Source organism: Cupressus sempervirens, chromosome 2 (assembly GCF_028749045.1).
Source record: "Cupressus sempervirens isolate cs-2001-9-10 chromosome 2, ASM2874904v1, whole genome shotgun sequence".
NCBI classification, from domain to species: Eukaryota; Viridiplantae; Streptophyta; class Pinopsida; order Cupressales; family Cupressaceae; genus Cupressus; species Cupressus sempervirens.
This window is the reverse complement of record NC_143119.1, coordinates 739,518,741-739,546,151: the sequence shown is the minus strand read 5'-3', so window position 1 is coordinate 739,546,151 and position 27,411 is coordinate 739,518,741. Positions and strand designations below refer to the sequence as shown.

General features: G+C 35.2%; 1 protein-coding gene across 2 annotated transcripts in view; it reads right to left on the bottom strand.

The window, feature by feature from the left end:
* Positions 1–27,411, bottom strand: part of LOC149575502 (protein CLT1, chloroplastic-like) — a 104,261-nt gene that overhangs the window by 41,102 nt on the left and 35,748 nt on the right. Inside the window, exons 2-8 of one of the 2 annotated variants that reach the window (XM_089815241.1) lie at positions 25,316–25,461; positions 4,188–4,225; positions 3,695–3,810; positions 3,262–3,361; positions 3,115–3,159; positions 2,910–2,960; positions 2,578–2,701 (exon numbers count right to left, since the gene is read on the bottom strand). In XM_089815241.1, the coding sequence (XP_089671367.1) occupies positions 2,578–2,701; positions 2,910–2,960; positions 3,115–3,159; positions 3,262–3,361; positions 3,695–3,810; positions 4,188–4,225; positions 25,316–25,461 (620 nt within the window). The remainder of the gene's footprint in view (positions 1–2,577; positions 2,702–2,909; positions 2,961–3,114; positions 3,160–3,261; positions 3,362–3,694; positions 3,811–4,187; positions 4,226–25,315; positions 25,462–27,411) is intronic. The other variant, XM_089815242.1, reaches the window with a different exon arrangement.

Sequence of the window (27,411 nt, the reverse complement as noted above, 5' to 3'; positions counted from 1 at the left end):
ATCACACCTTATTGGCACTATTTTAGTCCTTTCTAAAAAGGGAATTCTTCAAACCGTAGAGACCATAATTGCATCTTACATCATTCTATTGCAGAGGATGCTTGAGTTGCAGGAATCCTTGCAATTCACAGGCATAACATAGAATTGTACTAAGTTGGGGTAGTCCAACACAAAGAAGAGGATGTGGTTGAAGAAGCATGTAGTGAATCGTATTTTTTGGCCAAATTCAAGATGCATCACAACTCTCACATCCCCTATTTTCAACATTAATAGATTTGAAGGTTTTAATAGTCCTGACATTAAGGAGATTTACGAGTGCATTGATAGCACACTTAGCAAGATAAAGGGTATTATTCATGAACAAGAACCTACCTACAAATCTACCTGGAGGTGGCAGAAGTTGAACAACCCTCTACACATGGCCACATATGCATTGAATCTAGAATGGTATGTGGTGTGACCTAGTAGAGTTGTTCCCTTGGATGAGAATGAGGTGAAGAAAGGTCTCAAAGGTGCCACCTAAAAATGAACATAACATTGGAAGTTCCATTGAATAGAATTGCATTAATCAATTTTACTAAACTCAATAGCTACAAGAGTTCAACAAAGATTGGCAAGCCCACTTTGTGCAAAATAAGAGCATTTTTTGTGGTGCATTGCTGGTTCGCCCAAGCTTTTTCTCTTCTTGGTTTGATTGGGATCTCGATGGACTGCCTTCCTCTCTTTCACTTTTCTTTGGACACCCCCGCTCACCTCCTCTACTCACTAGGAGTTGAACAAGCACTACAAGACTAACATCTGCAAACTATATATTATCACAACTTGGAGCAACCCTCTAGGGGGTCTTCAACTAAGAATGGCTTTCTATGTTGAGTACTTCATGGTTATCCAAGATGGTATTATTGTGCACCCTTGGTACCTCACTAGCCACTGGACACATGCCCTCGAGCATCTCTTTAGGTTCTTTTAAAGTGAACTCTTGTCAACTACGTATTCAGATTGTTCATCAAATCGATAGAGGTGAGGATTTACCGTCTCTGCTAGCTTGGGGAGGCGGATACTAAGACCCACTTTATTTTTCACTGCCTCGTCTTCTACAAGATTAGAGGGAGGTTCCACTGGTTGTTCTTAGAGTGCATATCCCTCTTGAATTTCTTCAAATACACTGATCAATGGTGTCTTGCACTTTATCTTCAAGAGGCCTTACGACTTCGTGACCACATCCTACTGCCTCAGTTATCTTCGGTGCAGTCCTCTAACCAGCTCATCACCTCATTCTTTCCTCCTGAGTCCCCAGTTCAGGGGTCGAAGTGGCCCCTTTGCCACTCTTTCAATCACACCAAGTCTGTGAGACCTTGGAGAGGGTACACTTGAAAACATCACCCTACTTCTACCAACTCTTCGAGACGATCCAGGGCTCACTCTCGCCCAGGGCAGTACCCCTCAGTTTTTTACTACTTCTTGCCTATAGGAGTAGTTGGTTTTTCTTTCTTCGGTTCTTGTTTTTCTCTTCACGTGGACACTATTTGGTGCCCCACTAATGGTGGTTTTCTCTTTTTACGCTTTTCAGTCTCTTAGACCCTCATGGTCTCTTGTTGGACATGAATAAATTTGTCTTATCTTATAGCAGCTATATTGGTCTCTGGATGTTTTCATACACTTGCTATACTCCTCTCCTTGTAGGTTCATAGCTCCTTCACTACTGAAGAAAACCAGTCCACATATTGCTTTATTCCACTCTTTCATGAGAAACAAAATTACCTCTAACAGAGCAGAGAATATTATTGACATAGTATCTTGCATTTTATTGATGAAAAGACACCGAAGTACATTGCTATTCAACAACATGGGAGGATGTAGAGCATAAGGAGCTGGAACATGTTGATCAGCACCAAGATGTGTAGTGAAGATTGGTTGGGCTCATGTTGAGTAGGGTCCAGCTGTTACAGTAATGGAAAGAAATCTCCAAGTTTTCCAGCAGAATCTCAGAAAATAGCTCTAGTTTCTAAGCTAGTGGTCGAATCCAACTATGCATACTTTGTTTTGGGAATTTGTCATTTTGTCATTTGTCAAAAATGATTCTCAAATTGTTTGTACTTGATAACTTTGGTCGATAAAAATCATATTTAAAAATAATATTATAATTAGCAAATGGATGATTTGATAAAAGAATTATTTTTCTTTTTAATGTGTCATTTTTAATATATTATTTTAATTTGTTCCCCACCAACCCCAAAGCCTGGAATAATTTTGCCATCCACATGTCCACAAGTCTCAGGCAAACACTGAGTAATCATCTCAATGCTGGTGGACAACCTTCTATTGTTTGGAGTATAACTTCCTGTAGTAAGATGATAAATGTAAATTTCAAAAAGTATGAAACGTAACAATGCAAAATGACTATTGGCATTTATGATACATATTAAAGTCTATTTTGCATTTATGATACATATTACAGTCTACTATCATGCAAAAGTCACACAGTACCATCCTCGCTTTCTGCAATTGACACACCAGAGATTAAGACATATAAACAAAAACAAAGTATTATAGAAAGCTAGCAGAAGCATATATTACCCTTTGCTAGAGATCCAGCATTTACAAAACAAGCTGCTCCATCTCTCAAGTAGCCAGGAAGATGGTTAAAAGGAACACCCCAAAGTCTTGATAGAAATGGAAGTAATAGCAAAATAAACAAGGCCTGCGAGAGAATAGTCAAATGATAAATAAGTTACCAATTTTATCTGATTGGCTATAAAAGAAGAGTTTTGAGTATGAAGCAAGTCCTAAACTAAAATGAAAACAAATTGCAAAAATAAAATAACCATAGTAGTTTTAGTAATTAGGTTTTTAAAACACATATTAAATAAAATAAAGATCACGACTGGATGTTTGTTAAACAGATTCACCTGGAAGCCTGATCCAAAAGAATTAATTACAAATAGGTCCACAGATCGACCCTGCATGATAAGAGGACTACAGCTTATGAATAAAAGAGATAATATTCTGGGTTATAAGAAAATTACAACCACGCTGGTTTATTTCTGTGGTATACAAGCAGAAAGTAACGTTTACAGGCATAATTTTTTATGTCAAAACAGAAGTCAAATTTACCAGGAGTACCTTTAGTTGTTTGGCTGCATCCCGGAAAATTATTTCCTGTTGAAGAGAAAATAGCAGATTAGAAAATACACTCTTAAACCATCATTATAAATATTAAATATAGCCTTCTATGATTTATGTGATTTGAATGTTTGTAACCTTTAGAATTGTATCTCCGGCTTGAAACAAGAAAGAGAGTATCATCAAAAGTGGCCAGAGAAATCCTGTCTGCTGCAATGATGTACCTTTGCCTGCTCCACTGCAGAGGAAAAACAAAGGTCAATTTGGCATATAAAGATGCACTATGCATATAGCTATAGTGCTCTTGTACTAAGACAGCCAGTTCAATGTTTATACTGGAGAAAGAATGCCAATCCAATTGGTATAGCTCAAACACTTGTAATACATACAGGTCCAAAAACTCTCAAACATCAAAAAATACACTCCTTCAATATACACACCAATATTATTTTAAGGACAATTCATGGTTCTACATAATTTGAAAGTTTTGATCCTCATCATTCATTAGATGAAATATTTGATATTATTAAGACATACATACAATTTAAAGGGCAAAAGGACAAGCAAATACCTAGAAACTGTTATGATCACGCCAATAGATATTAGTAAACAACCAAAAATCTGATTTGTAGTGTAGCGGCGTCCTAAAAATATGAATGACAAGAACAACTGCCACACCAAAAATGTCTGCAAAATATAAAATAGTAAATTAGGGAAGGTTCAGCATAATTTAATGCATCCGTGACCATGAATAATGAAAACTTTTAATTGATGCTTAAAAGAATCTTATTCAAATCATAAAATTTGACCGAATGAACATCATACAATAATGATATACTCAATCATGTTAACCTGATCAATCTGTTTGAGCATGAGAACATCTCGATTGCTACAACTCTATCTCAATATTAATTTTACTTGTAAATGAGTTGCAATATAAAATTCACTGGTATAGTTACAGTAGCAGATCACTTTAGTCCAGATCAAAAGTTACTTGCATACCAAACGCTGACATCAATTTTCAGTAATAGATGTAAATATCTAAAAACAGTTCTACAAATTACCTGAGACAGAATTGGAATTGATGCCCCTGAAAGCATACCTGTTTGGATAAACAAGAAATAGTTAATGAAACCTCATTTAATTCAAATTCCATGTAACTTCAGCACTGTGCCCAAAAGAACCACTGCATAAAGTAGACTCAAGCAACTCTCCACGTAAATGTACATATTTTATACTTATCTGACTTTTCCAATACCTTTCTAGCGACAAAAGCTTTTCTCATAACACATGGAAAATTCATAAAGCAAACTGTGTCCTCTACCTGACACAAACATGCATGTTCTTGCCATCACACACACCTATACACAATACAGTTCTAATTGTAAACTGTGGCAAAATATTGGGTTTTGAGTTTTTGAGCTTTTCACACAAGGTCAATAGATGTTTTAGCAATTTGTTCAATCGTGTGTAGGTTCATTATATTGATTTTGGTGGTGACTCAATTGATTCAGCAGTAGACAGAAAAGGCACATGAAGCTCCCCAATCGATGTCTGTCCTGTCAGTAATGCAATTCACATAGCCTGTATCTCCCCAGTTACCATCATTAGAGAGCCTGCAAAAAGAGAGGAAGTGGGGGTAGGAAATGCATAAGCAGCATAGTCAATAGAAGCAAAGGGATAAGTACTGCTAGTTTACCTTAATCCATATCCAACAGTAAATCCTCCAGTCCCAATTGATGAATGACAAATATACTGATACAGATACACTATAATGTATTCATGTATGTGAACAAGCATAGATACTTACATAAATATATAAAGAAAGGATGACACAAAAAAGCTAAATGGGGGAGCAGTGTAGCACTTTACCAAAAATATTAAAACATGGGGCTCCCTCACCAAAAAAAGTGATTAAATTAAATGAAGTGGTGCCTAAACATCTTCAGGAGCGACTTGGGGTTCAAGCACAAACTGAATTTCCTCCCAAAGGAGTTCTTCTCTATAAACAAAAAAAATGAAATGCCATACATTGAGATTTTGTTTTGCAAAATGGGCCATGGTGATTTAAAAATTCCACTTTTCCATAAAAAAACAGTGCCCAAATTTTAATCCCCTTTGTTGCACCCCAAGCAAAACTTCTATTTGATTACGCTTTATAACTTGCTAGTGAAATATTGGTCCATGGAATGTTTAAATAAAAATAAGCAACAATTGACTAATCTATTCAATAGGTTGAGTTGCTTGAAAGAAACTCACACATTTAGGCTAGAACTCGAGTGGCTTGAGTACATGAAATCCTGAAAAAATTACCTTGTCAGTATATGTAGGAGGTTTCGTACAAATATTAGAGGTCAAGAAAAATAATTTCTTCTTTTTTTAAATGCAAAAGTTGAGGTGTAATGTCCCCACTTTAGCAGTTGACCAAGTGTGTGTGCGTTAGCCTAGTTCTACATGGTCCTAAGGGCTAACGAAGGGTTTAAAAGGATCTTAGAGTGTTTTGGCCTAGTCATCTCCAATTTGGGCCAAAACGGAGTTGATTTACTCAGTCTTAGGCATACTTACTATTTTTAGTGAGTCAGCAGGACACAAAGGAGGCTAGTTTTGGTGATTGGATTTGATACTCCTTGGCAAGAGCTTTCCAACGAGCTATCACTCATGTTGTTCAAAGTCCGATAGCTAATATATTTTTATGCCTAAAGTATTATTAAAGTAACATTTAATTTAGTTGTAAAATATTAAAGTGTTACTTTAATATTTTTTTTTACGGGAATGTGTGCAAATAAAAGGGGGTGCCTAAGGGAGACATAAGTGATTATTTTAATATGTTTTATATTGCACATCTTTTATCCCACATTGCTCATGTGAGTTGAATCGACCCTTGGAGAAAGAATAAAAGGGAGTGTTAGTGGCTTCATTCAGCAGGTTGAATATGAGAAGAAAATTGATATGTGACTTGCAGATCCGTTCTTGGCATTAGAGGACGTCTATCCTCTCTTCTGACATTCTAGATGTCATTCCCTTCGGGTTTGGCCTTTGGAATCCATTGTTATCAGCTTCATTATCAAGCAGACTGGGTGTGTTTCTAGCTACAGGTAGATTTGATGTTTTGCTTATATCTTCTTTTTTACTCATCTGATGCTTATGCTACTTTGAGGGAATGATCTTATGAAGATATTGGACTATTTGGAAGACAAAATATTGTAGCAACATAGTTCATGAGGGTACTGTTCACACGGCACTATTCATGTCACTGTAGCAGCAGTTTAAATAACATTTGCTGGAGCATTATGTCAATAATCGTGGAGCAATTAATGAGTTGATAATCTGCCATGTATTTGATATTATTTAATTCTGAAAATGACATCTTATCAGCTGTAATACAATTTCCAATCTACATATCATTGTACTTTCTTTTGTTCATGTTGAGTGATTTTCAATTCCATGTAAGCAAACAATATAAATGGCTCATTTCCAAAGTTATAAGGGGTTAAATTAGTAAACGTAGGAATAAGGAGTTGGATGCAAACTGTTTGACAAAATTCCTATCAGCAAGTGTTTAGTTTATAGCCATTTCTAGGGTGCCCATTACATGAGGTCACTCAAAGGGAAATTGACCTAAAAAGCCCTCAAAAAAATTAATTCAGCAATGGATCTTGAAAAAGAAAGCTATTGAAGTGAACAAAAAGAGTTCAGAGAAAGGTGAATTTCTACTCGGGAAATTCTTGAGTGTGGGAGGATTTGTTTAGGTAAGGGAGCCTCTCCTAAATTGTTGTTGATTCCATTTGAAAATCATCTTTCTCAAGTGATAGATTAGAAGACCATGGTAGCAGGCTCAAAACTATGGCCAAATTCAAAAGATGAATTGGAAGAGGAATTAGGGATAACAGATCTATGGTACATAGATTAAACAACTTCCAATTCACTCAATGCCACTATAGGGTCAAGAAAACAGAAATACAAATAAGCAAAGAATGGAAAAAGGCATGCAATGTTCAAAGGACAATCTTCAGTGAAGGAATCTTTGTAATATCTAATGGAGAAATATCCTCCCTTAGAGATCAATGAAGATAACAGCTTGGAATGTTAGGCAATGAAATGTCCCTAATAGGGGGCACTTGGTCAAGCACCAAATGGACAATATGATGGCAAAGACAATAGCTTTGCAAGATACTAAATTAAAATCCTCAAAAGCTAATCTCTTCCCAAATCCCTATAATGGTTGGAAAGGTTTACTTGTGGAAGATATTGCCATGACCGGCAGCTTTGATTTAGTGTTTATTGTTGGATATCATGCTAAAATCCTAGCTACATAAGAGTTATTCTACAAATCAAAATCCAACGAAAGATGGTGTTAGAAAAATGCTCTTGGGCCAAGATCACAGCCTGCAGAAATCTTCACCGAGAAAACCAAATATTCCACCAAAAGAAAAATTGTATTGAGATTTTACAATGTACAAGCATCCCAAATATAAACAAAGATGCAATGAAGTATGGCAACAACCCTCAAACAAATACCTAAACTACACTAAACATTATAAAATACTGACCAACTATGTTCCTAACCTAAGTGCAACCTAAATAGATATAAATGGAATAAATCACACCAACACCCCCCAGTTGCAACTTGAGGAGTAAAACTATGCAATATGAGATGCAAGATGGGTTCCAACAACAAGGCAATGTTGGGTAACCATGCACAACTACAATGTAATGAAAAGAAATCTCTCAAAAACAAAGAAAAGGAGAAAACCCTTAAGGGAGAAAACTCCTCTTTGAAATATAGAAAATGAAGGACTAAATAGCCTTCGAAACAAGTCCCAAAACAAAAACATGAAGAACATCACTGAAGCGAGATGGACCTACAAATAATTGTCAAAGGATGACCCATACATGGTGCTATATCTAAAGAACCTCCTTTGAAAGATATTATGATCAGGATCAAGAAGACAATAATATGCATGGGTGCCTCGAACAACACTACTCAAACAATAATCAAATGGCAACAATGGCAATAACATTTGTCAACCAAAAATACAAATAGCACATGAATCTGCATGAGTGTCTGCATCATCACTACTCAACCAATGAGGTTGATAATATAATAGCAGTGGTTTGAACTCTAAAGAACCGTAATTGAATAAGGATAGAAGCCTACCTTTAAAAAATAGGAATTTAAATGTGTCCCAGCTCACTCCAAAACAAACCAAGGAAGCATTAGCATGAACAAAAAGATACCCCCCATAATGTAGACTAGGGAGAACCATAGTAGATCCATTGAAACTGTGTGTCGCCAAGCAATGCATGAAGGAGAAGATACAATATTTGAAGTGACAATAAAGTACTTGCAACTAAACAAAGGGTATGCACTAAAACTACAAACACACATGAGAAAAAGATCTCAACGATCCCATTGTTGTCATAGAGGGATGCTCACAAAATGATGTAGGAGTATCTTGGGTGTAAGGGCAATCTTGCATCAGCCAAAAATATTTTTGTTGTCTTATTTCAAAAAGGGCTATCTTAGTGCAAAGTTACTATTTATAGAGAAGCTTACTATATTTAGTAAGTTGGTCGTTCAAGCTCAAAATGTTTTGATTTCTTCCCTGGGGATTCATTTTAGATATATCAGCCTGCTAGTATAGTTTTCATTGCAAGATCAAGTCTATTTGGGAAATTATTGAAAAAAATTGGTATTGGCAGTAGGGTATAAAAACTTCGAACTCAATTTTGAAGGGTTTAGAGGCTCTGAAAGGCGTCAAACCTCGACTAAATTGAACTTGTGCAAGTTGAGCATTGTAGAGTAGTTTGTGGCATTTCTGAAATGGGGTCACAATAGTCAATCTAAGCAACTAGGGATGAGTTATGGTCTTCGGAAGTCATGCCATCTGAAATGGACAAAAATTAAATTCCTTCAAAATCTATTTTGAGTGAAACTTGTTGGGACCTACTTGAATGTAATAAAATGTGAATAATAATAATATTTTAGGGTTGGTTGGCCTTAAGGTCTAGGGTTGAAATTTCTAGAACCTTCTTGTGCAATGGAAAGTTGCCTAGATAAAGAAGGTCTAAAGGGTTGTCTAGGGCAATTATGGGGGATGTTTTTGGTGGCACTGCCTTACAGAATATTGTAAGGAAGATGCCCATGTGGCTTTGCATATTTTATTTCTGAAATTTGTAATTCTATACTTCGGGAGATAATAAGAAGCCAATTTTATGTTCTTGCAACTTGTTATTTCTCTATTTCTATTGTGTTTATGTTGTTGTGGGGAGTACTCTTCATCAAATAGTTGTGATTCGAAAACAAAAAAGGCACTACACAAGCCCTCGTAGCACTTTATGATACAGTGTGAGTAAAATAATATGGCACAACAATTTTGCCAAATCCATCAAAATACACAAACAATATCTAGCATTGTATCTCAACTAATCTACAAGAGAAAGTGCATAGAAAAGACATTCAATTGATTCATAAGGATGAAACGAAAAAAGAAATACTTGCACCAATGGAAAGTGGATAAAACCACCTTTCGGACAATACTTCATTTCCCAGAAATGCCCATGTTACTATCATTTGAAGAAAGGGGCCAATTTGAGCCTAAAGGTGATAAAAAGGCTTGCCCTCTTTAGCACCCAAGTGATAAGGTGTGGTCACCATGTGACCACGTGGTTAGTGTAAATGAAAAAATGGGCACATGGATAGCATTAGCAGCAAAACCACATACACATTGCACATGAACTCAAAAGATATGGTTCAACAATGAACAAGTCTTCCAATTGAGACACCTTGGTCAAAGCATCTATCACCTTGTGAGTAGCAACTAATCCCACCATGTGACAATCAAAGTGACAAGTGCCAAAAAATCACTAAGTTGTCACAAGCTCACAAATAGCAAGGCACCAGGTCTTAGCCACAAATAACCCAGTCAAGGACTAGCTAAAAGATCACGAGTACAGACCAGAATACTTCTTGCACAAAGGAATTCTATGGTACACATGAACCTTAGCTAAATGGTGTAATGGAATATATAAATAATTCGATAAACTTCCACTTGAGAAATGTCAAATTAAGATACCAATGCATCTCTTAAAGAAAATTTGGCACAAGCCTATTTGTATTTCCACTGTGAATACAAACCCTAAATTGCCAAAAAAAAATTGTATAAAACATTAGAAATCATCAAATTTTACACTCCAATTAAACATTGGCAAATATAAGGGCTATAAACAAAGAATTGTAAAAACATCTCCTTGTGGAAGAATATGGGTTGCTCAATGTAGGAAGCAGTTCGATCATAAAAAACTTGTCCAATAAAGGACTATATGGCACTAGCCAAAGCAAATGAGAAAACTAAATAGTAGGACCAAACAAGAAACTAAACAAGGAGGTAAACCATGCAAAAAGCTTAAGATCAATCCTTGGATTATACGCATTGCCGGATTGCCTAGACAAAATCCTAAAATGTCACAATCCTCAAGGGCCTCAAACGCACACAAGGAATGCCATGAAAGAAAAGTACAAGGTGCAGACAGAAAACCCTAACTTGCTAGACAAAAAAAGTTGTCTGGGAAAGATTTATGATCCACCGTCCTGGCCAATATATAACTGCTATTGGAAATACCAACAGCCAACCATGAAATGAAGGATAATCATGGATGATTGAGGTGTAATATCAGCACTCTTGAAACCTTCCCAAGAAAAATAATACAGTAAAAGCATGGACAAGGAGTGGCAGTCCTTGAGCCCCATTATCAATAGCAATTAGTAAATTTAGAATTTAGTGTACTCAGAGAATAAAGAACAAGGAAACCATGAAGTCTTATAAAGAAAACAGTTTCCTAGGAGAAGATTTCCAAACTGATCTTCAAAAAGACAATCATATAGATAATCAGCAATATCAAGAATTAATGAGAAGATTGACTCATTAAACATGAAGGCTAATATGCAAGGCTGGATGATTAATATTGATTAAATGCACATAAAGGAGATTGACTTGATTAATGATAAGTCAATCATGAGATCAATGGATAACTAAAATATCAATTTGTATAGTCTTGAAAAGTTAGCACTCACTTTGTGTTCTTTTTTAAACCATTTTAGCCCTCCTTAGTGTGTTTCTTATATTTGGATATCACATTACACTTAATTGCGTACATTATTTAAATCAAGATCTCTTTCTTCCTTCAATCTTGCTCAAAACTCTACGTTGGCTCTAATTTCTCTGCACATTTTTCCATTTATTTGTCTATTCCCAATTCACTTTTCCTTTTCACCCCACTTTAGCCTTTATGTTTGATTTTCCCACTTTCCTTCTATTTTTCCCCAAAATTTTAAATACTTTTCGGAACCTACACAATTTAAATTTTGGGTATAGATCATAAATGGGGCAACCTATACCTCAGGGTTTAAAATTCAATAAATTTTAAGGCCTTGCGCAAAGTATTTCTCTTTTCCCACCTAGTGGAGTTGGCCCTTGAAAAAATTGACGCTAAAATCACTATAGAAGGGGGTTTTCTCCCTTTATTTTCACATCCACCAATTGCAAGACATCTAAATCCCACTGTCAAACAAGCTATTGTGCATTCAAAGAGTTCAAGCAAGCAAGCAAACATTCATTGAAAGCATTCATCCATCATTTGTCAAGCATCTATAGATCTAGCTTCTTTCTTCATTGGAGACAAAGGAATTGGCCATCAAGAAAGACCTATATTCATCCATTCAAGTCTTCCTCTTCTCTTCTTCCATTCAACATTGAAGCTAATTAAAAGCATCTACTACATGAGGTTTTGTCTTACATGATTTGCTTTTGGTTTTTGTGTTGAGTCAAAGCTATTGCATCAACATACTTGATCACATATTAAGGGCAATTGCATTTACATTGTATGAACATTTACATTGCATATTTCATATCAACATATCAAATATTGCTATTAGTTTCTGTATATCTATATCATTTGCAAATATTTGTATTACTTACATCAGAAACAGCAATTGGTATCTCATATATTCTCCATTACTTAGTCTAAAGTGCAAATATCTAATAGAGCAAGTGTGAGAAGTAGGACTAATTGTCCCGGTTTCTTGATGTAACCAAAAAGGAGATGTTATATGGGGCTTTCAAGTACTAAGATGACCTACCAAGCCAAACAATGCATTGGGGGCTGAGTTCTAAACGGAGATTGATAGAACAGCAAGTGAACCAATTAAATGGCAGACAAATATACACTTAAACAATAGTTGATGACCTTGCAGAGGTGTATACGACTTGCATCATGAGTTGAAGAAGGCTAGTTTGCAGATACAAACCATCAAAGTGAAGGATGTCAAGCTCCAACAAAAAGTTACCCGTCTTACACAAAAAAACTAACAAGACTAAAAAGAATGGCTCAACCAAATGAACGCACGAACTACAACTGGCCAAAGTTGCTTCCACTGCTGATGGAAATGAGTAAAGAAGAGCACCCCTAAGGGAAATGGATACCGGCCAAAGAATTGGGGGTAGTCTCAGGTGGTACTCAGGCTCAAGATTGATCACATGGAAAGTGCCTAACGTAAGAAAACAAAAGTTCCCATTACCTGTTATGAACTGTAAGACTTTGCTAACTACTGAAAACACAAGCTTGACAAAGATTTGTAAAAGCATGATAGGTAGAGATCAAAGTAAATTCTACCGGTGAACAAATTACCAACAAAGGTTGAGCTTGGGCTAAGAAGCATTCAAACTTTATGAATCCATATATCACCATGAATTTGTTATGCACCAACCGATGCAAAAAAAAATCCAAAAGCCTATGAGAGGTTGTGGCAAATTACCTAATTGAGCCAATAATCTAATTGCTTAGACCAATTCCAAAGTTCAAACCAACTTACGCAACGTAATACATTGGCCAATAAAAGAAACAATGCCACCTACCAATGATAGGTCAAGGAAATTGGCCACTAAACAGATTGTGGTGGCCACAGCAAGAAAGTGTGTGGTTTGTACAGCAATAAAGTATATGGTTTGTTGGGTGTTGGTACCAATAACAAACCACAAACAAAATGTAGGTCTAAGAATTGCCAGTCTTCCATCTAACCTCAAAAATACTAGTGAGAACTTGCAAAGAAATCTATTGCAGAGTTGCAAGCACTTATACAATGTTAGAGAAATGCTCTTGAGCCAAGATCACGACTTACATAAACCTTCACAGAGAGAACCAAATGTTCCTCCAAAAGAGAAATTGTATAAATATTTTACATAATGTACATGCATCCCAAATATGAAAAAAGATGCGATTAGGTACAAGAACAATTTTCAACCAACTCAATTGCACTAAACATTATTAAATAATGACCAACTATATCTAGTAATGTAAAATTTTGGTTACATAAGTGGAAATTAAGTAAGTGTGAGTGGAATAAACCTTCACCAAATGGTTAACCACTATTGTAAGGTGACTTGAACACAAGAATTTCACAATGCTACAAGGGTAAGGAAAAGTCAAAAACAGAATTGGTTATGTCAAATCCATCAACGGGATACAATTAACAAGTGTAGAAGAATCTCAAAAGGAATATGTATCTTTTTTCTAAAGGTTTATTGGAGTGGGAACTTCAAGTCCCCAAGATATGATCAAATTGTTAGAGAATATCCCTTAAATTGTCAAGGAGGGGATAAGAAATGCTCATGGCACTAAACTATGAGTTAGAGGTGAATGCTACGGCCTTCTAAATTCATCTATACAAATCCCCAAGTTTAAATGGTTTCCCTATTTGCTTCTATCAATTTTTTTGGGGAATTATTGGAAAACAAGTGTGGGAGGTAGTAGAGGACTTGCAAAAACCCAAAGAAGTTTCTACTAGATTTAAACCACATCAATATTGCTCCCGTACCCAAGAAGCTAGATTTCAAATCATTTGCTAATTGCTATCCCATCTTTTTGTGCATCACTACTTACAAAGATATCTGCAAGGTGGTGGCTAACAAATTGAAAGTAGTTCTTCCTCATATCATATCATGTGATCAAAATGGATTTACACTACGTAGGAACATCAAGAATGAGATCATCATTGCTTGTGAGTAAATTTGTTTGATTGACAAATCAAACTAGAAAAGCATGTCAATCAAGTTGGATATCAAAAAGACCTATGATGAAGTGAGTTGGTTGTTTTTTATGCAAGTTCTAAGAAACTTTGGTTTGGGCAATAATGGTTAGAGTGGATTTACATGTGCATATCCACTACTAAGTTCTTTGTATGGTCAACGGATTTTCTGTAGCCTCTTTGATTTTGCTTGTGGATTTAGACAATGGGATCGTATTTCCCCACTTCGTTTTGTGCTAATGGTTGAGGCTCTTGCAAGAATGATAAAAGTTGGCATTGGAGTGTTGTCCAACTTGATCACAACTTAGAACCCATAACCCGCCAATAATTTGTTGATGACACCATCCTTCATGGTGAGGCTCAAATGGAAGAAGCAAAGTTGATCAAATCCACGATTGAATGTTATATTGCTTCCTCAAGATAGAAAGTCAAAAATTGTTATTTTCTACACTAAGTGGGTTGTTCAGAAAAAATTATGAAAATCCTATGATTCAATATCAACTCTATAACTAGCAAATATCTTGGGGTGCCACTATTCAAAGGAACTATAACATCTGGTCTATGGGATGGAACTTGGTACAAGCCAAATCTAAGGCTTGGAAAGGTCCTTAGCTAACATTTGGGTAGCATGGTTTTGTAAAATATACTCTTTCAATGATTCCAATTAATATGATGTCCTATTTGCAACTAGCAAAGGCCTCATAAAGCATTGATGAACTTCTAAGGCATTTCCTATGGGAAGGTCCAAATGATATTAAACAAATCCATTTGCTTAGTGGGGATTTGGAAAGGAAAAACAAACAAGAGCAAAGCTGGTAATCAATTCTCCTTGGAGAATAAGGAAATGTCCCTTGATATATTTCTTTTTATGAGCTTGCAAACAATAGTATTTACTAAAAGCTAACATTAGTATTGTTAGGTAACGAGAAAACATGATAATATTCAAAGTCATAACATCATTTAGGTCAACATTTCATGGCAACATTAGCCTGTAATTTAATATATCATAATTGTGTGTGTGTTGTGTGTGTCTATATTTTAACATAGACAAATTATAGTACAATCCTCAAACCAATCACATAGCGAATTTCTCATAGGTACTTGCAAATAGCAAAATAAAGGTGAGTCATCCTCAATTTTGCGAAGAGTAAGATGGGGGGACATCCTTACAACTCCCAATCCATCTTGGAGGGGTCATCATCCTCCATGATCAAGCCCAAGAGCACTAAGGGTCGGTCATTTGCTCCACCTCTTGACCACAAGCATTGAAGGTTGGCCATCCATTATGTTTAGGGTTGGCGTACTTCATAAGAAAATGAGAGGGTGGCCATCCTCTCACCTTTTGTAGACTTGGAATGTCATGTCCCTTATTGGAGATATTCATAAATTTTGCCCTAAAACTACAATTTCAATTTAAATAAGAAGTATGATACATTTAAGAACACAGATTTACCAATTGAAATGCACTTTATAAGAGAAAACTTGGTCTAGGTCTTCCACACAGTATAAGTCACTAGAAATTGACATTAAACCATAAGCCAAGATAACATATATCTTACTAATCATTGAAAAACATCGAGGTATCCATATACATCATTCGTACTGAAAACCAAATAAGCGATAGCCATTTCAAAGTAGATTGCTACAGTCTTACACGGAATTCAATGAAACATTTGCAAAATAGTCTCGCAGTTCATCACCCTTATTGCATGAGCATAGAAGGTGAGCCGTCCTTCCATCCCTAAGTTCACCTTCGAGGCTGGTCATTCTCCTTGATAAAGCCCAAGAGCACGGAATGTCAATCTTCCATTCCACTTCCTGGCCCACAAGCATGGAAGGTTGGTCCTTCATTCCATCTTGGGGTGGCATACTTGATAAGAGCATGAAGGTTGGTCTTCCTTCACTTCTTGTGAACTTGGAAGGCTGGTTGTCCTTCCTATTTGCAATCTGTCTCCAAATTTAGAATGGACTATTACATGAATCTTCTATTACATGTTTATAATAAAAGAAACATTTAGATTACTCACAAAGATCAATAATTTCTGCAAGTATCTTTGTTGCATCAACACATATGCATACGTCTGTAATTCTACTTATTTATCAGATTTGTCTCTTATTTAGTGTTGCTGTTAAAATTAAATTCAGTTCTTTTTATGCTTATTTCCCTGGATCATTTGATGCCTCCTTGGATGAATTATTGTTTCTTTTATATCCCCCATTTGAGGAAATCATACTTCTTCATGAAACCCTGTGCCTTTATTAAGAGTTGCACCTTCCAACCTGAGCATTGTCTTCACAAACCTTAGTTGGTGGCCTTAAATAAATCATTATCATTTAAATATTGCTTAATGTCTTCATTAATCTAATCATTCCTTTAATCATGGGTCACTTAATCCTAGTCAGCCCTCTTTTAATTAATCAGTGGAAATTTTCATCCTTTCTAAGGGGTGTCGACCCCCTTGCATTTATTTAATTGCCTAGGGTTTATTATTTAAAGCTGCAGTCTGTCTTTATAGAAGGCATGGCATGGAAGGGGGCCCATCCTGTCTATTTGCAAAAGACCTACTAAAAGTTCAAAATACCTCTTGATGAATTAACAACTTATTTTCCAGAGTATTGTAATAAATAACTATCTTCTATATATCTATAGTAATATATACATGATCACCTTTATAATATTATATACTTATTCTTTATTCTTGCCAGAAGGATTATCAATAGATGTCCTATATTACAATTTTTATTTCTGAATTCTGTAGTAGCTCAATGATGCTCCCTCAAATGAGATTTTTTTCATATTATATCTCCCTTAGTGGAGGTTTTCTTACCCCTTCGCTTCATAACGGATGCCACTCTTCAACAAGTGCTGCATTGAAGTTTTGTAACCGCTGCCTAAAGACCTTTTATCTGGCCAAACCTTTTTGATTACCGATTTTAAATTTATTTCTTTTAATATCTCAACAGTTTCTATGTTATCAACTAGAAATTTATTAAAAGAAGTTGTGAACATTATGGCAAGAGGATGTAATTCAGTGCTTGGTTAAATTTGGTTTGGAGAATGTTTAAGAATCCTTCATAGTTCATATCTCTAGTGTAAGATTCTCCAAATGAAATATTTGGATGATAAGAATCTAAGAAGAATTCTAATTGTTGCCACCACCCACCCCCCCAACCAAAAAAAAGGAAAAGTTCTCACAATTGGGAGTTTGTGACGAAGTACAAGCATCTCATTGCTAATCATATGTCGTGGATGGTAAATCATGACAAATATCCAAATTTATGGGCTAAATCATGAGGGATGCAAAGATAATATGGAAGATGTTTGGGGTGATTAAATAACTGATTACATCACCAAATTAGTTGCTAAGAATGCTGACATGAGGAGATGGAAAAATTCAAGTAGAACTATTTTTTTGAGAAGCAAAGATGAACTTGCAAAGGAGCTTAGAAAAAGGAACATATGGATTGTTCCAAAATGGATCAAAATTATTGGGTGCAGGATAAAATCTAGAAGTTACTAAATAAAGCTTGGTTACCACATCCAAAACATTGCCCCAGCTAGCTCTTCTTGGCTAGAAAATCTATGTTATGGTACTAATCTACTGCCAGAAGTAGGAGCATATGCCTAGACAATGATTAATCAGTGAATATTGACTTGGGACAGGTTGCATTCTATTGGAATCCAAGTACCCTCAAGATGCCTGATGTGTCAAGATGTAGAAGAAAACAGTCGATGTAATAAGCTACCCCAAATCACAAACAATTTTTTCCCCTTTCTACACAGTCATTTTGTCGAACAGATGACTCCAAAACTGACTGCATTTTTTCCCATGACATTTTAACAAACAGTTTGCTTGCTTGGCGTTTATTGGTTTCAGTTGCCAGTATGCAATGTATATTGATATCTAAATGTTTACTGCATAGGAATTTATGGATATTGAATTAGCTTTTCAAGAGACGAATAAATAAGAAGCCTTAACTGAAAACTGTGCAATAACTTATAAATCTCATCAGCAATGAACTAATTACAAATGGGAGCTCACTAATTAGTGTGTTTGTTAACTGGTGGTGTTGATGTTCTCTCCACCCAGGTTCAAAACCCCACTGGGCCATTGTCATTTCAGGCTTGTGCCTTCGCTGATCTGATGTGCTCGCGGGTTTAAGCTTCAGATTTGTATTAATGGGGTGTGATCCCCCATTTGTGGCCTAACTGGTTCATAACTTCATAGGTCCAGGTCAAAAGTGTTTTGTGTGCAGCCAGGGGGCATGTCATGCCAGGTTCACCGGTCACATCAAAAAGTTTTCCAGGCACTTTTAAGAATAAAATTACAGACATATCATCCGAAATTTTTGACACGTATGAATACATTGCAAACTGAGAGCATAAAACTTTGTACAGATTGGCTTAAGGGACAGCCGTGCACTACATTCATTCAACTCCAAATATCTCTTTGTCCATATATCTGCACGCATATTACATCTCCTGAATCTCTGGAGCTATGCCAAGCCTCCACACCATAAAGGATGCACAGGAATCAAACTGAATAGCTACATCTGCTTCTACGGACGAGTTTCATGCACTTTCCAAACATTTCAGAGATCTCACATGACCATAAGCAAGTCACCAAGCAATGTTTCTCATGCTAGTGAGAATAAATGGCCAGCAAACTCCTATGCTTATATCCACGCCAAGATCAAGCCAAAAATATTTTCTGAATACTAATCTTCAGCCCACAAAATTGCGAAATATGACACTCTACATTTAGCAGCAATAAACTTCCACACCAAAGGAGATAAGTTCAAACTCCTACACCCAAAAATGGTAAACTCACACCATGATAAGGAATCACTTTTGACACAAACTCTAACAAGAAACTGAGCAATAAATCCATGCAAACCATGCCAAGAATATAGGTTTCAAAAGAAGCTGCCAAACCCTCCAAACTCCACACCAAAACATGCTGCAAAACTGACACTTAAAGAAACCACACAGAAGATAAATCAAACCTGAATACACTGTGAAATACCCATATCTCCAATAAATATTAGCCAAGGTAAATCCTTCACTACTGGAGCCAATCTTCTGCAAGAAGGATTTCTCCCTTGGGGAGGATGAGCTGAACCAAGTCCAAACTCTAGAGACCACAAAAGTATTCTTCTCATCAGAAAGAAATATCAAAAATAATAAACTCTAAATATCAAAATGAGAGCCAAAACTCTATTATATAGATTCTCAAAGAGAAATCAATGAAACAAGAAATTAGGGCAACTGAGAAAAAATAAAATAATAGTATTTGCCCTATCAAATATTTTCTTTTCTTTTTCCCAAGTTAATGTCCATCCTTGGGCAATAAAACATCACTTTTCAATCTTTGTATTTCTTTCCTCAAATCACATGCCCACCATTGAGGGCCTCTTTAAATAACATTAAAATATTGATTGCCATCCTTTGTCTTGGTATCCACTAACTACGCCTATCTGGCAACTTAATAAACAGCTTAAAGAAGTTAAAGTTGTTCATTTACCTAGGAATAGCCAGGGGGATCATTGTACACTTTAATTCACTTAAATCATAAAGTCACTTCATAAATATTTAAGTGAGTAATAAAATATTATTTTCTGACCTTAGTAAATTTGCCAAGTCCTGAAACTGAAACATTGAACAGTTGCCAAAAATAACATCTATTAAATAAAGTGATATGCTATAACTAGTAAGACCTACGCAACCCCAAAACTGAAGACACGGTTCTCTTTACTGAGGAATACTAACACTAAGACATGTTACCAGATATAGCACTTACTATGAGTAGAAATATGCTAAAAAATAGAAATGTTCCCCAAAAGTCCTGGAATCAAAGATGTTGCAAACTAAAGCTAAGAAAAGATTGAAGCTAAGACTACTTGCCAAAAACAGCATCAACTATAAATACAATAGTTGACTTGGACTCGGAGAATACTCAGCAAGCCCAAAAATTTTAGCTCGGCCAATACTCACAGAAAACTTCGCAAAAACTCAGCAACATAGAAGAACTAAGTTAAAATCTCTACAAAAAAGATTTATTTTTTGTAAAATTCAATTACAAAATATATTGAATTAATGATTGACATCTTGAAAGACAAAATGCATGGCTTTTAAGATGATCACATTCATGACATTATTAGTTTAGAAAACTTTTTTGTAACTTTAGTTAACATCTCGGGAAAGACGACTAGAGAATTGGCCACAAATAAATATATCCATAGCTCATGGTAAAAGGGTGATTTTGTTAGCAATCACCATGTAATGTCCCCATTTTTGAGTTGTAGCAGAGTTGATGGATTCAATCTATCATTGGGTCTTTATAGGCTGATACTGGTGTTTGGAGGACCTTGTTGTGGAGTTATTAGGCTCTACAATGGGCAATGGTGAGTTTTAACTTTTGCCTCCATTTTGAGGGACTTACTATTTATAGTAAGTCAACATATGGTTCTAATGAGCTCAAATGAGTTAAGAGTAGTTGAATGATGCTCTCAATTTTTTATTTTGGCTTCTAGTTTTGGCTATAAGAATCTTGGGGGAGCATCTGTTTTTAGTAAGTCACCCCGTTAGATTTCATTCATCATCTTTCTTCATCAAGATCGCTCATGTGTTGTTAGGTTTCGATTTTGATGCTTCTTCAATCATTTTCGCAAGAAAGGTAAATTATGGTTATTATTTAATTAAATTCACTAAGGTTGCTATTTTTGCTAGTATAGTATATTGGTCACCTTAGTGTCATAGCTCATTGGAACCAAGTTGAAAAGTTTTAAATCTTGGGCACAAGAAACAATGACCTTGTGTGTCAGGATATCATGATATTGATGAAAAGGTCATCTTTGGAGGCAAAGAGAGTTAATAAATTTTATTATTCAAATATGTGACTATGTATAATGCTAAGCACATTTAAGTGAAAGTGTGCTCATGAAGTTACTGGACATTGGGTGTGAATGAGAAGCCAAGTTTCATTTTATATTATAAAAAAGCCTTCATGAGGAAATCAAACCATCTCTTGACAATTGCATTTTATTAATTCCATGAGCTGCTTGAGGGTTTTGGCATTGGATTTGGGAGAGGACTGATTCCTCCAATGTTAGTTGAACTATTAATGTTTGGTAGCTTCTGTCAGATAACTCTTTGGATATACATGTTATTATATATGAGATATAATTCTATGTGAAAAATATATATATATATATATAACAATAATTAAGTTAATATAAATTAATTATTTGATTATTGAATAGACATGTCTATTCAATAACCTATGCTCAATATAAATGAGAGGATGTTGCATATGGAAAAAATATACCTCAACAGGCAATGCCATTACATTTGCAGCAGATCCAAAAACATCAACATGGTATCAGATACCAAAATAGCAAATGTATGGAAAAGAAGAAATGATCTCAGATTGTATACCAACAATGTCATTGGAATTAGCAAGCTATGTGGGGCAATTTCTGATTACTGACTCGAAATCTCCACAACACTTCTTGAAGGCTAAATGTGGCCAAGTCAATGCTTAACTGTGACGTTGAGTCAATTTTTGAAAATGCTCAATGAGGGGAGGGTCAATGCCAAATTTTATTATTATTATTCTTGGCAAGCAATTTTTGATCACATTCCAATATTAGATCATTGTTTGTAATCTCTACATGCATTGGAATTTCAAGGTTAGATGTCATTCAATATGTATTGAATATGGTTCCAACTCGTAGACATTGCCAAGCTAGAGATATTATGCATATTCAACCCACGTTCCGTCTAATGTCTACAAAAGGCAACTTAGGGAATGTCGCAGAACAGGTATCATTGTTGGCTCAATGAGAGATGTTGAATTACCAAGGACGCAATATCATCGTCATGATGCGGGGTAATATCTCAAAGCTCCAGTGTTTCAAGGACATCGACTTGAAGCAAAGAAGAATGAAGTATTTATGTGGAAAAGACCAGGCAATAGGAGCTGTAAATGTCAAGAAGAATACTTGGCATCCCATCAGGTGATGTGAGACATGTGAACATTAAGGTCTGCAACAAGCATGATTGGCCCTATCAAATTAACATAGAATACCTCCAAGGAGACCCACGTAGACAAATACAGAAGCCGATGGAACCACCAACCAAGCGACCGACGAAGTCTTTGATATCTTACAAAGAAAAGCAAAGAAGGGGACCATTCTTGGAAGAAATTTTAGGCATGCAACACCTCCCTATGTCTGTGTAGCTTTAGATGACCTAAAATGGGAATAATATATTTTAAATCAAATCTCTATGTATTACGGTTGAATGGAAAGAGGAAAAATAGCAAATAAATTCTTGGTGAAGGTATGATATATTTTATGTTTTATTTTAATGTTAAAATTCAATCAATTCATACTATATATATCTGATATGCCATAAGTTAAATGTTATGAATTAATTCATAATATATATATTTGATATGTGATATCAAATGAATTGATTATTATTAAGTATTATATTATGAATAAAATTAAGTATTATGTTATCTTAATTTTTGAAAACATAAAATAAAGAGTTATTTTATAATCATTTATATTGTTGTTAGTAATAGGCATGAGTTAAATTACTAAATATCAAACTAATGTTATCATTCTTATTTCATATCTCTATATGAGCTATTTGCCTTGATCTTTTCCTCCGAGAATGTTCTTGCAGGAAAAAGAGGGAGATTAAGATTCACAGGGAGAAGACTGAGGATGTTATTTGGTTGACCTTCAGTGAACCTGATTTTATTGATTAAGAGGGAGTAAACCAGCTGAGATGGTTTCTATAATGATCTATAAGTTGTCACGGTCAAGAGGACTGTGACCACGTGACTTTTATATGGGCCTATCCCCTATGTACATCATGAGGAAGTGACGACTTCCAAATGATCATCACTTGTATTTGGAGAAGTTGTAAGGTGACGATCTTACAATAAACTTGTATTATGAGATAAAATAAATTGAGTAAATAGTGAATGTCTTGTATCTCAGCATTTTAGGAGGCCATTACTCTTAGAGTACTTGGTGAATATCATTGATATTCTGGGAGGCCAATACTCTTGATATCAAATGTGATATCAAACCTTATTTGAGTACTTGATGAATATCAGACATCAATATTCTGGGGGATCAAGACTCTTGATATCAAATGTGATATCGTACCCTAGTTTGAAAAATTGATGAATATCATATGTTGATATTCTAAAGATCAATACTCTTAATATCATATGCTATATTAAATGGTGGAAAACTTCTGAGATATGCTTAATATTACCAGTGGTGTAATATTTGTCTTGTGTTTATCCTCCATTGCTAAGAGGGAGTGTTAATGTTTGGTAGCTTCTATTGGATAACCATTTGGATGTACATGTAATTATATATGAGATATAATTCTACGTGAGAAATATATATATATAATTCTATGTGAGAAATATATATATATATATAACAATAATTAAGTTTATATAAATTAATTATTTGATTATTGAATAGACATGTTTATTCAATAATCTATGCTCAATATAAATGAGAGGATGTTGCATATGGAAAAAATATACCTCAACAGGCAATGCCATTACATCTGCAGCAGATCCGGAAACATCAACATGAACTTTATGCTGTTGAAACATACAATGAATTGTGTACACATTCTAATTCTGATTAGTCACCAAATTGATGCTGTTGTATATCAATTTGGAATTCAAATGATCTAGTATTGGCGTCCAAGTAAGAGGGTTTCATGTTTGAGACTTATTGCTAAAGCTGGAGTTTGTTTGAAGGTGTTTTTCCTAAACCACTAGATGTCTCTTTTCTACTGATTTGTGGTCATTATTTCTGCCACTGGAGGGAAGATTGGAGTGCTGCAATCAACTGGGCAGCGTTTTGGTTTACTGCTGGTGCGATTTGCTTAAGGGTAAGATATGGAGTCTCTTAGCAGCTTCATTACTGGATTAGCTGTGTTGCATATGAGAGTTGTCACTTACTGAGTTGGTGTGGGAGTTTACATGATTCTGCTGCTATTTATATCAGACATCTCAGACGTATTCAGGTTCCATAAATTCATTACCTGTCTCAAGTTTTTTAGTTGTAATAATTGCCTCAATTATAATTGCAATTGAAATTCTATGTTGGCAACCATTTTCAGTTTTAATTCATATCTTGTATAAGCATTACTGTTGTTCTGAAAATTTAAAAAACCATATATATTCAAAAATCAAAAAATTTGCAACACATTCAAAGCTCTTCAGCATGATTCTACAACGAACCAGCAGGGCTATTACAGTGGTATCAGAGCTTGCATGACAAGTGTTGGACAAAATGTCAAACCACTTGAATTGAAGATGAAGCAGTTGAGGTTCTATACACTCCAAACACATTTGTGAAGTTGTGATGCATGGCAATGGTGAGGTATTTGGAAAGAGGGCTTTGAATGACAGTGCAAAGCTTGGTAAATGTCTCATGCTTTTCTCTAACTAAATTAGTAGAAGTAATGTGAAATTTAGGAAGTTTTTTACAAGCATATTGAATCTCAATTTCACTCAGCAGGTCAAGAAACTTGATGAACTCAAGGAAGGCCTCATGTTCTATGATGTAATAAAAATTAGGAAATGAAATTAGTCTCCTCCCTCCTCTGGCTTAAGGCATTAATTTTCATCTTCTAAGATAACGGTATGGAGCTGCCACTCAAGGCAGCAACTTGCAATATATATATATATATATATATATATATATATATATATGTATGTATGTACATGTGCGTATGTTATATGTATATTATTTATTCAAATTCCATGCAGGAACATATTATAATATAAAGGGAGATTAACTATCAAAGCAATATGCTCTTCAATAAACTTCGACACATAATTGAGCCTATTGCTAAAACATCTATCAGGATTACATGGAATGTACAAAATCTAAAAGTAATGAAAACCTTCCTAAAAACATTCAACCACAGTTTGCACATAGTACCATTCTGATCACCTAATATTATAAAAAAAATGTAAAATTGGAGAAATACAATAGTTCACAAAAGGCAAACAGACACAACATTGTTGCAAAATGACAATGGGATTATTGACATACTTCCTGCTGCCATTCCTGAAGCCACCCCAAGGGCTTCTAGAGCACCAACTGCAAGAAAGCGAGACTTTGGCAATGACAGCATCTCCTTGGTCACAATGCCAGCCTTGTACCGGATATATAGAATGGAAAAATAAACCACCACATAGCTGTATGCCACCACAAAAGCTAAACTGTAAATATTTGTTATGTTAAAAGGCTTGAAATCAATTCATGCTCACTACATTCACCGCTATCAATTGCTTAATAGTCAGGTATTGGAGGAATAAAACCTCATAAAGAAAATAACTTCTAGACTTATGATAGACAGGTGCTTATTACAATCAACTGGAAATAAAGTGATTACTATTCAGACACCTAATTAAAGCAACAAATAAAATAAAGGGAACAAAATCTAATCGTAAGAAAATTATTTGGAATCAAATTCTCCACTTCTTATGGTCAAAGGAATGCAATGAATTTACAGAATAAAGGTGGCTGTATTCAACTACCTGCAACATCTTAGCCACATTAATTTGATGTTTTATATTAATAAAAATGTCATCACACTAAATGAACATGTGATTTTGAGAAATGGCTTAAAATTCCAGTTTATTAGAGCATGAAATATTATTAATAAGTTTAAATGGTATCTAAGGGAACTCGTTACAGCCTTCAAGAATCTTACTTTCAAAAGTTATTTTGAATTTCTTTATTGCAGATCTGATAATATTCAAATCAAACATCTACTTCTGTGGATAAAAGTGTGCTACTTAATCCATCAAGCCATTTGTTAACAACAAAATAAGAATAATTTATACAAAATAATTTTCAATTGTCCGAGGGCGCGTACACATCCTCCAATACCCGTCCTTGTATCTGCTCACTATCCCTGATGCAGAAAATGCACTTGTGCTTGGGCAAATAGTTATGATGTCCAACAGAATTCAATTCACAAATTTTGATCTCACTCTTCTTGTTGTATGGATATTGATAAGGTCTGATATCGGGTACTTGCCTAACCAAGGCCTCCTCTAAAGTATGCTCTTCTTCTGTGATTGGAGGTGAACTACTTGGAACATCATTGAATACCTGTTCAAAACATTCAAGAGGATCCTGAATTTTGTATGGATTGACGTGAGTTCCACAATAACTTCCAAGGAGAAGTTATTCTCCTAGATAGTGTGTCCACTTTATTCTCTTATACAGCATTTGATACATCCCTTCCTTGTGGACTTTTCAAAGAGTTGTCTTAATTGTTTCATTGTAAGAATGATGTTATTATTGAACTATGTTTGCTTCGAACATTATTCAATAACGATACATTTGAATGAATAATGGAATATATTGATGGATAATGATGTGTACTAACAAACATGGATGAATGTCGGTACACCTAGATGATTTATGCTAGCAGGAAATGTCTATATATTACCAGAATGGAATGAAGTTATGGCTAACTACCTCATGTGTTAGCAGATGCAAGTGAATGGCCACCCTTGAAGAAGGAAGGGAGAGTATCATAAGGGAGAGAGGATGTAGACATATGGGAAGGGTCAAAATTGTCATTCCAGTCGAAACCTATACATGAGTAATCTTGGTCATCTGGTCACCTGGCGATAGAGTTAGGTTTACTCATTTGTCATCTCTTGTTATGGTGGGGATAGGAGGTCCCTTCCTTGTTCGTTGATTAATTACAATGAATTTATCTTCATCAATAAGAATTCCGTCCTTTAATTATAAATGAAAACAATTAATCCCGACCATCTCCTTTCTCCATTTTAATGTGTTACAATTTCTTGAACTGAAACAACTGATTCATAATAATTTAAATGCTCTGTATACCACATCTTGAATTGAAAAAAAGTTTAAGTTCAGGATTATTGTCATGCATTAGCAGTAGCTTCAATATTCTATGCATCACATATAAGGAGAATATTGGAGTCCTTGCTGCATACCAAATTCTCTAAGTCTGCATATAAGAAACGGATCTGTAATGTCCCCAGTCTTAGGTTAGCTTGGGACCATTATGCCTGCAAGAAATTGGTGAGTTCATAATAAATCTAATTGAATATTCCACATCTTTAATAAGCTATCTTATTTGAAATGATTAACATTTG